This window comes from Molothrus aeneus, chromosome 2, assembly GCF_037042795.1.
Source record: "Molothrus aeneus isolate 106 chromosome 2, BPBGC_Maene_1.0, whole genome shotgun sequence".
In the NCBI taxonomy this organism is placed as follows: domain Eukaryota; kingdom Metazoa; phylum Chordata; class Aves; order Passeriformes; family Icteridae; genus Molothrus; species Molothrus aeneus.
Window position 1 is genome coordinate 30202460 of NC_089647.1, and position 16385 is coordinate 30218844.

The following is a 16385-nucleotide window of genomic DNA, read 5'->3' on the forward strand; positions in this document are numbered from 1 at the left end:
TTCATTTAAGCATTATCAGGGTGCTTCTGGGGTGCCATCAGCACAGCCTGCCCTCCTCTAGAGAGGAAGAGGGATATCAAAGGGGACAGCATGGACAGCAGGTTGCCCAGAAAAGCAGTGGATGCCCCGTCCTTGGAAATGTTCAAGGCCAGGCTGGATGTGGCTTTGAGTAACCTGTTCTAGTGTGAGGTGTCCCTGGCCATGACAGGGGATTGAAACCAGATGATCTTGAAGGTCCCTTCCAACCAGAACGATTCTGTGATTCTGTGCAGTTCTTGCTAAAAGCAGCAATTAGTCTTTTCTCTCCAAATGTGGAAATCTGTCAGACTAATCCTTATGTGCTGTTTGCTGGGTCTGCAGTGTTAAGCTGGGATGCAAGAGATGAGTCTCTGAGTCAAAAGAATTGGGAAAGCCACATCCACACTTGTTTTCCACCCAGCACAGTTGGGACCCTTTTTCCTGGTTCTCCTATCTCCAGGTCTCCTGGCACTGTGGACTCAGTCCTTGCAATTTTTTCCCCCCCATGGTGGATACCAGTACCTTTTCAGCCCGTGACAATCCGCTGTGGTCTCTGCCCAGGTGGAGCTGAATAGGAACTACCGGATGCACACGCTGCAGCAGAAGGTGGCCAGCTCCATCTACATCAACTCCCGCAGCGTCTTCCTGAGGACAGACCTGAAGGAAGGCCGCTACGTCATCATCCCCACCACTTTTGACCCCGGTCACGAAGGCGAGTTCCTTCTCAGGATTTTCACAGACGTGCCTTCAGATTGCCGGTAAGGAGCACAAGCAGAGATGGGGAGGAATTGGCTCTTTGGAGACAGCCCTGTGCTTTTGATTTGTGGTTTTTCCTGAATGGTCATAGCCTTGCCTGCAGCTGCTCTTTGGCTTTCTGTTAAAGGTGGTCAAGAGACAGGACATCTTTGCAGGTATCTCCACAGACATGCAGAGAAGTTCCCACTCTGCCTCTAAGCATGGTATGGGAGACCATTCCTAACCCAGGCTCAGGAGACTGGAGTGGGGAACAGAGTCTGACAGTGCATACTGCATGGTCACAAAATCACAGAATATTCTGAGTTGGAAGAGACCCACAAGGATCAGCCAAAGATCATTGACTCCAACACTTAAATGAATGGCCTGTACAGTCCTTCATCGTGCCAGAGCAAATTCTTTGGGATAAGACTGGGCACCTCTCAAAGGCCACGTGTTTTTCCTTGCAGAGAGCTGACACTGGATGAGCCACCACACACCTGCTGGAGTGGGATGTGTGGCTACCCACAAGTAGTATCCCAGATCCATGTCCTTGCTGCAGCTGGGCTCAAGAATCAGGATTCCCAAGGAGGTACTGGTCTTTCCCTGCATGTTGTCTGGCCCCAGAGGCGTTGGGAAGTGGTTTATGAAGTGGGACATTGCTGTAATTTATATCCTCAGATTTTTTTTTCTGTGAAAATGCTTGATTCATACACCAGAGGAGGAGAAAGTCCATGGAGGGCTAAACTCACTTCTTGCAGTGGACATGATCTGGGAGCTGTTGTATTTAGGCTGTTACCCGGGACTCTCCCAAAACTTCCCCAAAGCCCTTAGCAGACGTCCTGTAACAACCCAAGCTTCCCTCCCAGGTATGAGCAGCTGTAAAAGTCAGGAATTGTATTTAAAAGCTTCTTAGTAAGAAGGACAGAGAACGAGCCTGATGTGTGGTATTCATCACTGGGGGCTGGATAAATGTCTTATCAGCAGAGGGTATGCCAAATTTAGCTCACTTTGGGATGGTGTGGATCTAGATCAATTCTGACATCCATCAGTTTTCCTGCATGGAAGACAGCAGCAAGACCGTACCTCTTCACGTCCTGCAGCCACACAGAGGCTCATCTCAAGAGCCCCATGCTCTGTCTGCCTCTGGACCAGGAAACCCAGTGGTAGTGATGGCTTGTACTAGGAGATTGCTAGGGGATAAAAGCTCTAGAGGATACCATTAGAGAAGCAAATACCTTTCCACCATGGAAATAGACCAGATCCTAGCCTTTCTCCCCCATTTCCTGAGTCAAGGATATGTGGTAATTGTGGCAAGATTTAGCCAAACACTTTCAATCTGAATTGAAAATATAAAAATATAAAAATTTAAGAAATCTAATAAAACCCAATTAAAATTATACTTTTTCTTTTCACCCAATAATTATTATCAGGGCTGCCTATCACTATATCCCTGAAAGTAATGAGTAGGATCTTTTCTAATCAAGGACTAGTCAAGTGTGCTTATTTATCACATGCCACAAAGGGAGTTCTTAAACCCTCTCTGGTGTTTGGGGATGGAATTTAACCCTAGGCAGGTGTTCTTTTCTTGTGTTATTCACAGCAGGTCAGTGCATCTGTAGCAATGCAGGGAAATCTGTAGCCAAAGGTCTCTGAAGTGTTCACAGAAACAAAGAGGTTTATCTTTCCTTCTTGTGGATTCTGGAGTCATGAAACATCTTTTCCACAAAAACCCCTTGTGATTTGCTTTTTTCCAGCTGTTTTCCAGCTGTTCAGCTCCCACCACCAACAGTGTGTTTGGTGTTTTCCAGTGCAGTTGCATCTCTCACACATCCCAGGCCAGGCCTTATGCACTACTTTGGAAATTGTGATTTACAGATAGGAATTTGGCCCTGGCTGATGGAATCTGAGTATTTAATGGGACATCCCAAAAGACAAGATAATTTGGAAAAACAGCTGTGAAATCCAGCAGCTGTGTCTCACCAGGGGAGCCAGGTCCTTGTAAAAAGAAAGTTAGCAAAGAGGTGGTCTGACAATCAAAATCCCTGGCCCTCAGAAGGGGCTTGTTCCTCCTCATTTCCACATTTCCCCTGGACAAGAAAGCTCATCCAACAGGTCTGTGTTTCCATTATAGCCACTAAAGTTCATGGTAAGAAAATGCATTCTGGCAGTTAGATTTCCATAGCAATAGCTCTCTCTCTCTCTACTGAAATTCCCAAAATAAGCACTTGTTTGGCAAGGTGAAAGTATTCACTAATGAGAGACTCTTCCCTTCTCCTGGAAGCTCAGGTCCCCTCCAGCTGTGGGCTGGTAGTATGAACTTGGTCCTCCAACTTCATCCTCCATCTGGTATTTCCTTGTGTCAGCCTCTTTCTCTTCTCCATGGTTTTATTTCTGCCTGCCTCTAGGAGAGCAAATGCTGAAAGGAGGTTTGAGTAGGATGATGTCCTCCATGGAACATTTACTGCAGTGGTCAGAAGAGTTTGGGGTGATGAAGGAGTGTTCCTGTAGAATATGGAGACAAGAGAGGCAGCCCTTTCATAGAATCATAGAATTGTTTCAGTGGGAAAAGCCTTCTAAGATTGTCGAGTCCAACTTTAACTCAGCCCTGCAAGTCCATCACTAAATCATGTTCCCGAGTGCCACGTCTACGCATCTTTTAACTTCCTCCAGGGATGGTGACTCTACCACTGCTCTGGGCAGTGTGTTCCAGTGCTTGATAACCCTTTTGATGAATTAGGCTTTCCTAATATCCAGTCTAAACCTCCCATGGTACAATTTGAGGCCCTTTCTTCTCGTCCTGTTGCTTGTTTCCTGGGAGAAGATACCAACCCTCACCTCCTTACATTCTCCATTCAGGCAGTTGTAGACAGTGATAAGGTCCCCCCAAGCCTCCTTTTCTCCAGGCTGAGCCCCCCCCAACTCCTTCAGCTGCTCCTCATCAGACTTGTGCTCCATCCAGACCCTTCCCCAGCTTCATAGCAGTCCATCAGCACCTGCTGCCTAGAAACAATGTCACCTAATAGAATTGAATTGAGTCAAACAGCTGAGCTCCATGGACTTCATCTGGGGTGTTACAAACCCTTTGGCAGATATCCATCTCCTCTGGTAGGATATGGAGGCAAAGTACTGCATGACAGCCCTGCAAAAGGACTCTATGGAATTACAGAAGCTACAACAAAGAAAAAAAATCTCTTTTCTCTCCTCAGGAGCTGATCCTTATGTGATCATCAAGTGTGAAGGGCAGAAGGTTCGTTCTCCAGTGAAGAAGAACACGGTATCACCAGAGTTTGACGTGAAAGGGCTCTTCTACCGCAAGAAGCCAGGACAACCCATCATTGTTCAGGTACCTGGCAGGCAAGCAGTGGGCTCAGGGATGGAGACCTTCTCTCACTTGGACCCCCTGGCCTCTCCTCACACTGTCCATAGCAGATCTGTTCCCCAGGCTGAGCATCATTAGTTAATGCAGCTCAACCTCTCACCACCACGATGGCATCTGGGAAAGGCATGTCCTTCACCCCTCTCACTACCAGAGTGACACCCCCACACCTCACCACCTCCCTGGCTTCAGCTCAGGGCATGTCCCCAGTAACCCCTTCTCTCCAGTTCATGAAGGTTGGCTGCATCCCTGAAGGAGCTGCCCTCATCCCTGTTTTGTTTCCACAGATCTGGAACCACAACTTGATAAGTGACGAGTTCTTGGGCCAAGTGGTGCTCACGGGGGATCCCAGTGACCGGCAGTCGGTGCACACGCTGCACCTCCAGGACAGGGGGAACAGGAGGTCAAACGATCTCCCTGGAACCATTGCTGTGATGCTGCTCAGCAGTAACATCCTCACTAATGTCTGAGTATTTAAGGGTGACTTTTCTGGTGCCACATATGTGAATATAAACATGCACACGTACATATACATATATATATATAGAGAGAGACACACAGAGCCTACCTACCATCTGCAAAGTGTATATGAACCATGCATGCATTCCACTCCAAGGAGCCAATCTTGTGTTTTCAATGTTAAAAAAATGGTGCCTTTTTTTTGGGGAACCTCAATGATCCTTCTGCTGGCGTCCTCTGCAGCCCCCCAGGCTGCCACGTGCACTGTGGGATCGCTGTGAGCACGCTGTGTGTCCTGACAGCCAGAGCATCATGCCCTGGGGCTGTTTGTTTACACAGGCTGGCACACACACACGTGTCACCATGCACACCTGTGGCCACCACGGTCCCACCAGCTGCTTCAGTGCATCTTCAGTGTGTCTGCTTGGGTTAGGAGTAGTGTGCATGGAGCTGTCTCCCCTGAAATTGCCATGTAATCACTTATCTGTGGAGGCACCAGAGCAAAGGAGAAGTGGACAAACAGATCGGAGCCTGTTGGGTGATTTTTGGGTACAGGTTTGCGTACTGCAGCTGCAAGGAAAACGCACCAAGGCAGCCCAAATCCACAGGGGCAGCAAGACCAAAGGCTCCATCATTTTGGGGACAAGCTGTCTCCACCCAAGTCTTGTTCAGCCCCACGCAACTCTGAAGTATAGAAAGATGTCAACAGCTGTGATGGGATAACTGTTCTCTGGGTCAGGTTTCTGAATCAGTCTGGACCCAGATCCTGTGGGTGCCTCCTGAACTCCCATGGTGCCTGCTGTCTCTGTGTCTCCATGCCGTCCCCATTCCAAGAGCTCAGCCCAGGAGCTGGGATGGGTTGTCTGCTGGGGCAGTTCAGTGTTTAGGCAAGAGAAGATTCATTCCTCTGAAGGCCAAAGTGTCAAGTTCAAGGGATGGGGAGCTTCGCTCCATGAGCTCCATCTGTACTGCTGCCTACAGTGCATCATTTCTCAGTGCCTCGCTTTCTCAAATTCTTTTTAAAAATAGTGGGATTTTAGCTTGTACTAGAGGAGCACTGCTCCCAGTGGAGCCTGAAAATGCTGGGAATATTTAATCCATACCAGTGTCCATCTATCACCTTTAATTTCCAGTCTCCTGTTGTGGAGGATGAGTTGCACAGTCCTAGAGCCAGTCTCAGGAGCACAGCCCAAATGCATCCTCGGGGATGTGTCTGGGGCTACAGTCTGCTCCTGATTTCCATGAAAACTGGGTTAACCTTCCTTGTTCCACTGGGTGGCAGAATCTGGCTTCTTATAAACCATCCCAGATAAACCAAACAACAACCCGTTGTCTGACCTTTCAGCAGCTGACTAGGACAAGTTTCAAACCTTTTTTTTTTCCCTGCTGTTTGGGGGTTTTATTCATGTGCCTTTAAATTGGTGCAAGTTAAGGGATTTTTCAGTCAGATTTTCTAAGCAAATATTTTGCAGTCACCTGCATGCAAGTGGAAATTAATACATATGATAAAATCTTCTAGTCTTCCTAAATTTTGACCTGGGCAGAGTCCTTTTCCTGCAACAAAAGTGAACAGGAAAGCCTTCTTTTCCTATAGGTTGTCCTACTAAATACTCATGTTTGTCCTGCAAGTCTGTTTGGGGTTTTTTTTAAGTCCCTAAAGGTCTGCTAAGTCTGAAACACGATGAAGTGTTCTCCAAAGTACCTGCTAGCTCAGTTCTTGGTGCAACCAGAAGTAGATGGTGCAACTGCATTGATTTTTGTGGGCTGTTTTTCCCTTTGCCTCATCTTCACAGTCCTGCAGTTAAGAGTTTGCCTTTTTACCAAATTTGCTTATGTTCTTAGGTCTTGTTTTTCAGGACTTAAAGGCAAGCAGTGGTACCCATGATGCTCTTTCCAGATCTCAATTACTCCTGACTTGCACTGAGCACCCTCCAAGTCCAGGTGCCACCACTGGGACCAAGTTTGGTTCAGTGTCTTGCAGAATTTACTTAAGTGCTCCTAGTTAGGTAAAGTAACTTTTTGATCCCACAGTCACAGAAGATCCTTGAATTTAGGAAGACCAATTCAGAGATATTTTGATTTTATCTTGGTTTTGTTTATGAGACTTATCACTGAAAAAAAATGGAAGCAGGATTGTGGGACTAGAAGGTATGATTTGGGTCTTACGAGAAGATCTCACAGGCTTATGTTCAGAGTGATATGTGAGAGGGATGCCCACAGATACCTCACCTGGCAGGGGGATGAGCTATTTGGCATTGCAGGAACATGACCAGGAGCTTTGCACCATCATCAGCAGATGGAGGTGTCCAGCCTGCCTGCATTAGCCGTGTTTTCTCAGGAAATCAGGCTATGGATAGCTTTAGCAAAGGAGAGCCATTTGTCCAGGAGTGCCCTGCCATGTGCCAAATGGCACTGAGATCCCCAAGGAGCAGTGCCAAAGCTCACCATGGTGTTGTGGTGCCCTGGTACCCATGGGCAACCTTCTTCCTCCCTATAGAGAATCAAGCCATAAAGAAAGGAAAGGCAGCTTTTTAATAGCTTCTTTAAAAATCACTCTATATCAGGACCAAATTGTCTTAATATCAGTAATATTTGTCTTTTTTTTTTTAAGAAAAAAAAAGTTTTGGAAAAGTTAGAGCAGAACCCTTCTTCCCCTACATTTCCAATGGAAGAACAAAAATTACCTTTCTTACTCTTCTTTTTCTCTTATTTGTAGGGCAGATGAGGGAGGGGAAATACTGAAATGCCATTCCTATCATTGATGCCTTTTATCTTTGAATGAAGTAAACAGAAATATTCAGGGGGTTTTGGGTTGTTTTTTTTCTGAGAGGAGGGCAGGTCTGAAAAGCACTTTCCAGTCCCTCATGAATGGGGTAGGACACATGTGTGATTGATTTCACATTTCTTTTGTTAATCATTTCAATGGTCGCAAGCAGCCTGGCATTACACTCTGTGGGATCCATTTCTTTTTGATATCTGCCTGTTAAAACAGGCTGTGACTTGTCTTCATCTCCAAAGGCACTGATGTATCGTGCTGCACAAGCTCAGAGAGTGGTCCAAACAGAAAGCCAACATTGTACAGCTGTAAACCTCCTATAAATAAATAAATTGTGTATATTTTATTCAGACTCCTTGCTTTTGAACTGCTGTGTTCTTCCAGAATGCTTTTGATGGGCACAAGGTGGCTCTGCAGAGCCTTTTGAATTTGCTCGATTCACCAAACTCCATTCAGATTATTTTCTCTGTAGACTTTGAGACCGAGGCAAGGTGATCTGCATGAGTCTTTCACACAAGGTTACACTCACATTTGCTGAGAAAATCCATGGTAGGAATGGGTAACCTCCTCTGACTATAAACCTTTGTATCCTATGCCCCAGACTCACCACAGTGCAGGGAACTTGGTTTTTTGAGTCTCACCTGACTTGGAGAAAAGCTCTGTAGATTGCTGAAAAAATAAAAATGGGGGGAGAGAGTTTATGGGCAAAGTAGAAGGAGGAAGTGGATTTTGGATGGCTTTCCCTCAGAAAACAAACCTGCACAATGCACATGGGGAGCATTTGAAAAGCCTGGCCCTGCCCATGGGAATCTCCAGTCTTGCTGCTGTACCACACAGACCCAAAGCTTTAGGGATTTTGCTTCCATCTCAGCTTCCCTCCACCAGCTGCCTGTGCTCAAAGTCTTTGCAGCATGAAGGAGCTGTGTGCCTCTGCAGCCCACCCTTTAGAGCCTGGAGCAGACATCTGGAAACAGCCCTTTTGTTGTGGCCTGCAGGAGTCTTCCCAGACTCTTCAGCTTCTGGGATCATCCTCTGGACAAAATGTGTCACCAAATAATGCCTAGGGAATGAGCATCCTAGTCCTCTGCCTCCACCACTGAAACATCCTGCAAGGACCTTTCTTAGGGGGAATGCCTGACAAACACCTCAGTCCCCCAGACCTCCTGATACTCTCCTGGAGGATGTCCTGGGCAGTAGACCTGGCTGGGCACCTATGGGGCTGTGATGCTTGATGCTGGACATAGCTCAGGAACTCTGGTGTCAACCACGTGGCTTTACTGAGTCTAGCTTTGTGCACATTCTAAAAAAAAGTCTGTGCAAACCTGGGTAAGCCACAGACCATCATGTAGGCATGGAGGTTGTGCTTTCCCACCAACATCCACACCTCAATTTTGTTGGTACTGGGCCAGTGGGATTAAACGTGTAGGTTGCTTTGCAGCCCTGCCTGTGTCTGCTGGTGGTGCACACCAGCATGGAGATAGGGCTTCTGGAATTGCTGTGGGACCCCAGCATGTCAGTGGGGAGATGTGCAGAGACTGTGCATGTTTGGAAATGAGCAGCAAGTAATAGAGTAGTGCACAGCTCCAAGCACAATCCACCCCAGGCTCACCAAGGATCCTGCAGCATCTCCTCATCCCTCCAGCATGGTCATTTGCCAGGGATTTCTGCTCACAACATTAGTTTCATATAGTTCCACATTAGTTTTCATAGGGGACTTTTTAAAGGGCTTTTTGTAAGGGCATGTTTTGACAGAACAAATGGGGAATGGCTTTAAAGTGAAAGAGAGTGAGGTTAGATCAGATGTCTGGAAGAAATTCTTTACTGTAAGCTTGGTGAGGCACTGGCACAGATTGCCCAGAGAAGCTGTGAATGTGATGCAATGCTGGAAGTATTCAAGGAAAGGTTGGATTGGGCTCTGATCAACCTGGTCTAGTGGAAGGTGTCCCTGCCCATGGCAGGGGGCTGGAACTACATGATCTTTAAGGTCCTTTCCAACCTAAATCATTCTGTGATTCTGTGATTCTGTGATTCTGTGATTCTGTGATTCTATGGTTCTATGATTCTATGATAAATTGGAAGTTTAGGGTTTTTCCTTTGACCTGAAAGAGCATCTTCATGGAGGAACAGACATCCATCCTCTGCTTGAATGTTGGTGCTGAAGAATTTCTTCTTGTACCTGGATCCCCTGTAGCCGGGATCTTCCCACCTTAAACCTGTATGCATTCCCTGCCATATGAGCCTCCTGCCACTCAAAAGGATGAGGGATTTCCAGCAGGAAGGGCTGCAGAGATGGAAGGGCCTTCAGCAATGGGATGTGTTCATTGCCTGTGCTCAGGTGCTGCCACATCCTTGGCCAATAGTCCAGGTTGATAGCCAGGGATCAGCCACTGGAGTCTGTTCTGTGCAGTTGTCCAAAGGCTCCCTGCACTCTCCAAATCCCACCTCCAAGCCCAGTGGTGCAGTCAGGAAGCAAGTCCAGCCCTGTGTTCCTGGCAGAGCCTCCCTCACTGCCTTTCCACACAAATGTGGGTCCTGCTGGGCACAAGGCAAGGCTGCCCAAGCGATTCCAAGCGCATCAGATGCGGTCCAGAGCAAAGCCCAGACACAGCCAGAGCCTGCCCTCACACCCACACCAGCTGTACTGACACAGTGAGGAGGGCTTGAGTGACATGGGCATGGCCCCAGGTGGTCACAAATCATCTGTCCTTAGCTTAAAGTCAGCTGAGGGCTGGGCATCAGCAGGGCATTTCTAAGGGCTGGGGAAGGAACCATGTGACTGTGCTGTGACTTCTGCATTTTGAGCAGAGATCCTGGTTAACTTTGAAGCAAGGAGACTCCCTTTTATTGCTCCTTATTTCTGCAGTATCACCAAAAAAACACATTCAATTGGGTCCCCAGGAGGATTTCCAGCACCCTCATTCCAAAGTGGAGCTTAGAAACAATTTTTATGATAATTCTGCTAATATAAAGGTATATTTTGCACCTTCCACTAGCTAAAATGACAAGCTTTATACCTAAGAAACTTCAGTGATGTTTCGTAGCACAACTAAAATCTAACTCCACCTTTCTTAGCAGGAAGGAAAAAAGACACTAGTCCAGATTTGGGCAGGGAGTCACCAGGTCAGAGTTAAGCTTCTAGGCAAAACCTCAGCTCTGAGTTTCCTGATCCTCAAGTGTTTTCCTGTCCCAGTTTTCACATTTACAAGTGCACAAGGCTGGTGCATTCAAACAAGGATGCCTGTCAGCTCCTGGCCTCACCTCACAGGACCTCAGTACTGTCCCTGCACAGCCCAGAGACCTCTTTGCACAGGGCAGGAGGACCTTTCCAGCCACACTTTTTCCTAGGGATCCATCAGGACTCTGCACAACGAGGATTTGAAACTGCAGCTAAACTCATAGCATGGGTGCCAAGAAAACATTTTACATGAGCAGATAGTGATAGGAAAAGGGGTATGGTTTTAAACTTAAAGAAAGGATATTTAGATTAGATACTAGGACTAAATTTTTTTACTTTGAGCATGGTGAGACACTGGAACAGGTCGTTTGCCCAGAGAAGCTCTGGCTGCCCCATTCCTGGCAGTGTTCAAGGCCAGGCTGGACGGGGCTCAGAGCAACCTGGTCTAGTGGAAGGTGTCCCTGCCCATGACAGGGGGGTTGAACCGTGGTGATCTTTCAGGTCCCTTCCAGCCCATGCCATTCTACGATTTTATGATACCATACACCGGGGCAGACTCCAGGGCTGCAGGAGGACGCATCTTTGGAGAGTGTGGATGTTGCGGGAGCGCGGCGCTTGCGGTTCCCGGGATGGAGGTACCACGCTCGCCCGCACACACACACCCCACACCACACCCACAGCACACCAGGGGCTGGCTGTAGCCCGGCTCCTCCCCCGCTAAGAGGCTCAGCCCGGGCAGGCGCTGCCCTCGCTCGGTGCTGGCGGCAGCGCGGCTCCGCGCCGGGCAGCAGCGCCCGTCCCCGCCGCCGTGCCCGGCCATGCCCCGCTGAGGTAAGGCGGAGCGGGGCCGGCGGCCCCGGGGAGCCGGGGATGCTCCGGGCGGGCGGGGTGCAGCCATGCGGGTGCTGTGGGATGCGGGGGGCGCCGTGCCGTGGGTGCCATGGGCGCTGTGGGTGGGGTGCCCCCGGCGGGGCTGCGGGCAGCGAGCCGGATCGAACCTGGGCAAGAGGCTGGGCGCGATGGGAGGGGGAGAGACACGACGCAGACCTGCCAGCAGTGCCCAGCACCCCCGGGCCAGCGCGGCTCCTGCAGCATGGATTAGCGGCTCGGTAATTTCTAGCTGCTGCTTAATTTGGCTGGGGTCACCTAGCAGGAGCTGGAGTGAAGGGTGGAGGGCATTGCCCTCGTGTGCTGTGCATGCAGCCCTCCACCCCTTTGCTCCACAGCCCTGTCACATCCAGGCACACCTCTGGATGTGCTTAAACGTGGGGAGGGGCTTTGGGGGATGTCCCTGCTATATGGATCCACTGGCAGTGCTACGAGACCCTGGGTGTCCTCCCAGTCTATTTCACCCCCTGCCTGCTTTCACGCAGCTCCAGACACATCATTTAGGTGGATAAAGCACAACCTGTGCTCAGGCAGGTGCTGCTCTTCAGGGAGCAGCACAAGTTCCCCTGGCTGCAGCACAGCACAGCTTGTGTCCAGGCTGGTTTTGGGGGTGTCTCCTGGGTCACATCTGTGCTGGTAAGCAGCACCCAGGACCTTCCAGGCTATTTAAATTATTAGGAGTCTCCCTGGGAAGGGACTGAGGCTTGATATGGGATAGGCAATTCCCACAAAGCAGTTTGCATTTTGCTGCCTGGTTTGGGTTAACAAGATATTTAATTTTGATTTGTCGTATATTGGTGATTTGTTAATAATGTACGGATGTAAGCTTGCGTCGTAGAGGGAGGACCCTGGTTACTCATTCTAGCATTAATTCTCCTATTTAAATATAGGTTAGCCTGTTTTGTACATGGGCTTTGTTGGACCAGCTGAGCACAATACCAAAGAAAAATCCCAGGATTTCCTAGGGTATTTACAATTACATTATCCTAAAGAAAGTGGAACAGTGGAACTGGCATATCTCTGTGTCTCTGGGAAGACTGGATGTATGGTAGAGGACCTGCCATGTAGGCAAAATGGAGGGGGAGTTTGAAAGGCAGCACACCAGTGGGTCTAAGATTGCCTGGTTGTCCCTTGCTGTTAAGTCTCCCCTGCAGAAGGAGGTGGCAGAACCTAGAGATGGTTTTCTCACAGCCCTAGGCTGTTGTGTTGGTGTGAGTTATTCTCTCCATAGTCTGGGCAAAAGGATGTCCAAGAACCAACCCTGTGGGGTTAACCTATGCATTACATAAAGATGGCAAGGACATGGTGGTTGCAAGCTGACTCCTCACCATCCTCCACTGTATGATGCTGTGGGTCTTACTCTTCCCATGAGGTGAGGGACTGCAAGCTCCCAGCACTGGTAGAGTGAAGGTATGAATGGATGTGCAGCTTTGACCGGGCTTTGCCAAAGCTTCAGTCAAAACCTGCATCCCTGTGAGACCCTGTGAAATCTCCTTCCTACCCTGTGCCTAAACTGTCCCAAGGAAAACCAAAGAGGGACAAAAAAGGGGGAAAAAAAAAAGAAAAAGGAAAAAAAAGTCCAGGACAGCATTTCTCTCCTTTTCATTGATGGTTGAAATTGTTTTCACCTGTGGCTTTGAAATCTCTGAGCCCTTACAAATTCCCAAATATGTGTATCTAAATTGTGTTTAATTTTGTGGTGATGGCCACAAACTGTCCTTCTTCTCTCCCCGACCTGTTTGAAAGCTGTTGATCTTCTGTAAAACTAAGATGTAGGGCCAAAGTCTCTTCTTGGGCTTTTGGGGGTGAGACTGGAGTAACTTCATGGAGCTACAGGATCTCCCCATGGACAGTGGCATTTATGGGATCCGAATCCTGGCTAGGGATGACCCTCTTTTCAAGACAATATTATTTCTAACTCATTTCCCCTCCCCAGAGCAGCCGATCCCTCTCGCTAGCTATGGAGTTTCCCTGGGCCAAGTGCTGCTGTGCAGCCTTTCTGTCTCACACTTGCTAACTTGTGACTTCGCAATCCTTGGGTTGCTATGGAAAGGATTATGCTGTGATTAATGAAGGCATTGTCAGCTAATAGTTTTTTTTCAAAGCCTTTCCTGGAGCTGCAGAGGGCAGCTTCCAAGCCTGGCAGAAAGGGGCTGACAGGATAGGTGGCTGCAGGCCCTCAGTGCTGGGCACATTTCTGGTTGTCCGCATCAAGACCAAGCTGGCTCCAATCACAGTCATAGTGGTTCTGCAAGTCCCTTTTGGGGGTGAGAGGAAAACCAGGGGAGTTGTTGTCCTCTTGGAGCAGAGCCAATGTTTTTTTCTCTCAAAGCAGGGCGGGACAAGTGTCACTGTACCAAAGGTTTGGCAGGATGCAGAGACAGCACGTAAGACTGTGAGAGCTTTGTACTGTGAAACCCTCCTCTCTGCTAGGCAATGTCCTAGACGAAAACTGGTATGGGATAAACCTGTGTGTTTGTGACTTTTTGGTCCCCCAGTCATGTGCTTGGTAGAGCCAGAAAGCATATCAGGACAGCCCTGCCCCAGCAGTGTCCATGGTTATGCTGTACCAACCCCAGAAAAACCCTCCCAATCCCTCCTGTGCCTGGAGCTGTACGCAGAGCCCCTGCTCTGACCTGTAGAAGCACAATGGTTGGAAAAGCCCTCTAAGATCATAAAGTCCAACTCTCAACCCAGCACTGCCAAGTCCACCACTAAACTGTGTCCCCAAGTGCCATATCAACACGTCTTTTAAATACCTCTAGGGATGATGACTCCACTACTTCCCTGAGCAGCCTATTCCAGTGCTTGGCCACCCTTTCTGCAAAGAAATTTGTCCTAGTATCCAATAAAAAGCTCTCATAGTCAGACACTTGTAGAGAGCAGAGTGCAGTTGTGCCCAACTGCACAATGGGAGTGCAAAATGTGAAAATCCAATGAAAAGCAGGCACTTGAAGTAGACTGAGTACCAAATGAAAATAGAAAAGGTAGAAATCCATAGCCATGAGTCTCTGGGGACCCCTTCATATCTTGGCATTGTTAGATGAGTCCCCCCCTACCCCAGACCTGCCCAGCCTGAGCAGCTAGGTAGCAGCTTCTACCTCAGTCCAGCTGGAATCTAAAAACTGAGTGCTTGGTCCCACTGTCGGCCTCAGAGCAGTCACAGAAAATCATTGAGCTCTTCTTAGGCTGCAGGCCCAGCAAATGCCTTTCCCAGGATGTTGGTTCAGCTGCTGCCTCCCCTTTCCGCATCCTGGTGTAATGACACAGCATTTACCCAGGGTGCAGGTGACCTGAACACAGTTTCACATGCACAAAAGGGGTTAAAACTTGCACTGTGAGGTTGGCTGTAGACTGACGGGTGTCTGGGAGGGAGGTTTGCACTCTGTTGCTGCTGCACAACTAGCCTGGTCTCCACCTTTATGAGTGTGGAGGAAGGAAGATTTGCAAGAAGCTATGCCTGATGTTACATGGAGTGTTGGGAGAACAGAGCCTCTGTGAATCCTGGTTTTGTCCCCTCTCCCCATCTGACACTGACTTGTACAGTGGGAGGTGTGCTTGGAAGGGGCTTTGCCCCATCAGACAAAGACACTTTCTTCAGCTGTTCCTGACTTTGGAAATGGGAAGATAAATCTGGGATCATGGTAGCTGTCAACATCTCCATGTAAATGTAAAGACTTTTACAGGGATACCTTCTACTAGACCAGGTTGCTCAAAGTCCCATCCAACCTGGCCTTGATCACTGAGATTTAGTGTCCTAAGGCTTGCAGGTTGCAGCTGGGAAACACCTTCCACCTGAGCCAGACTCACCTGCCCAAAACACCAGGGCACAGGGAAAAGGTGCTCTGGGCTGTGCTAGGTTGGGGGCAGGACCCAAATATTGGGACCAAGCCCTTCTGTGTTCCTCCTGATATCTGCTGTGGTCCAGAGAGCACATTCCACTCCTCTGGTGATTCATCTCATTTCAAGTCACCTAAAACAAAAATTATTCCACTGGGGAGAATTCTGAGAAAGGAAAGATGGTCAGAGGTCTGGGACGCCTTTCACAGGAGGAATGATTGTTTAGACGAAGGCTCCAAGCTGAGAAGAGATGGGAAGAAGGCATGTTATAGATCCTGGAAGATTATGTATGCATGGTAAATGCAAAAGAAAGATTTTCCTTTGAAATAAAAAAATTAGGGAGCATCAAACAAAGTTTACAGAGACCAGGCTCAAAGATAAAAAGAGTTTGCACAATCTGGCATCTTTGGTGTTCCTTATGGCAGAACCCCATGGATTCTCAAAGTATTGGGTTAAAAAAGCACTTGGGCATGTTTCATTTACAAAAAGCCTCTAAAAACTATAAAGCATGTATATGCAAGGAAAAACAAAACTACCCCTTTTTGGCTCTAGAGGTTCTTGAGCTGCAAATTACTGTTTCTGGGGGAACATTGCAGAGTAATGCCACTACATCTGCTTTTATCCTGCTCCTTAGGCGTCCTCTGTCAGAGAAATATAGTGGGTGGGGAGCCCACAGGCTGGATCCAGTGTGGGCTATTTACTCACTAAAAAGTTGTTCATGCCTAGAGATCCTCCTTAAAGAATTCTTTTGAGATTCAGCCTCACTGCACTTCTTAGTTATCTTGGAGAAGATAAAGTGTCAGCACATCATTTTAGTACAACTCCCATGTGTCATGTGGGCCAAGGGAAATACAACAAAACCTGTTCTCTTCTTTTTTCATTGAAAATATTTTTGTTCCAGCAGATACAGAGAGGAGCTTAATGGGATTTCTTGCAGGTTCTGTATCAGATTTCCTGAAAGCCATTAGGGAATTGCCACAAAGATATTGATCAGCTGGATCTCTGCTAGAAAAGCTGGGGTTTGTGTGTGGGTTCCTGTGATTTCCAGAGCTGACCCATGCCTTTGTTGGGGTGAGGCTTGCATTGTAAGTCAGTTTTCCATGTGCCTGGTGTGCATT

At 48.2% G+C, this 16385-nt stretch overlaps 1 protein-coding gene across 1 annotated transcript in view; it reads left to right on the forward strand.

The window, feature by feature from the left end:
- Positions 1-7716, forward strand: part of CAPN5 (calpain 5) — a 52475-nt gene extending 44759 nt beyond the window's left edge. Inside the window, exons 10-13 of the mRNA XM_066572292.1 lie at positions 580-776; positions 1221-1342; positions 3960-4096; positions 4417-7716. Of these exons, the coding sequence (XP_066428389.1) occupies positions 580-776; positions 1221-1342; positions 3960-4096; positions 4417-4599 (639 nt within the window). The 3' untranslated portion in view covers positions 4600-7716. The remainder of the gene's footprint in view (positions 1-579; positions 777-1220; positions 1343-3959; positions 4097-4416) is intronic.
- Positions 7717-16385: the final 8669 nt, after the last annotated feature.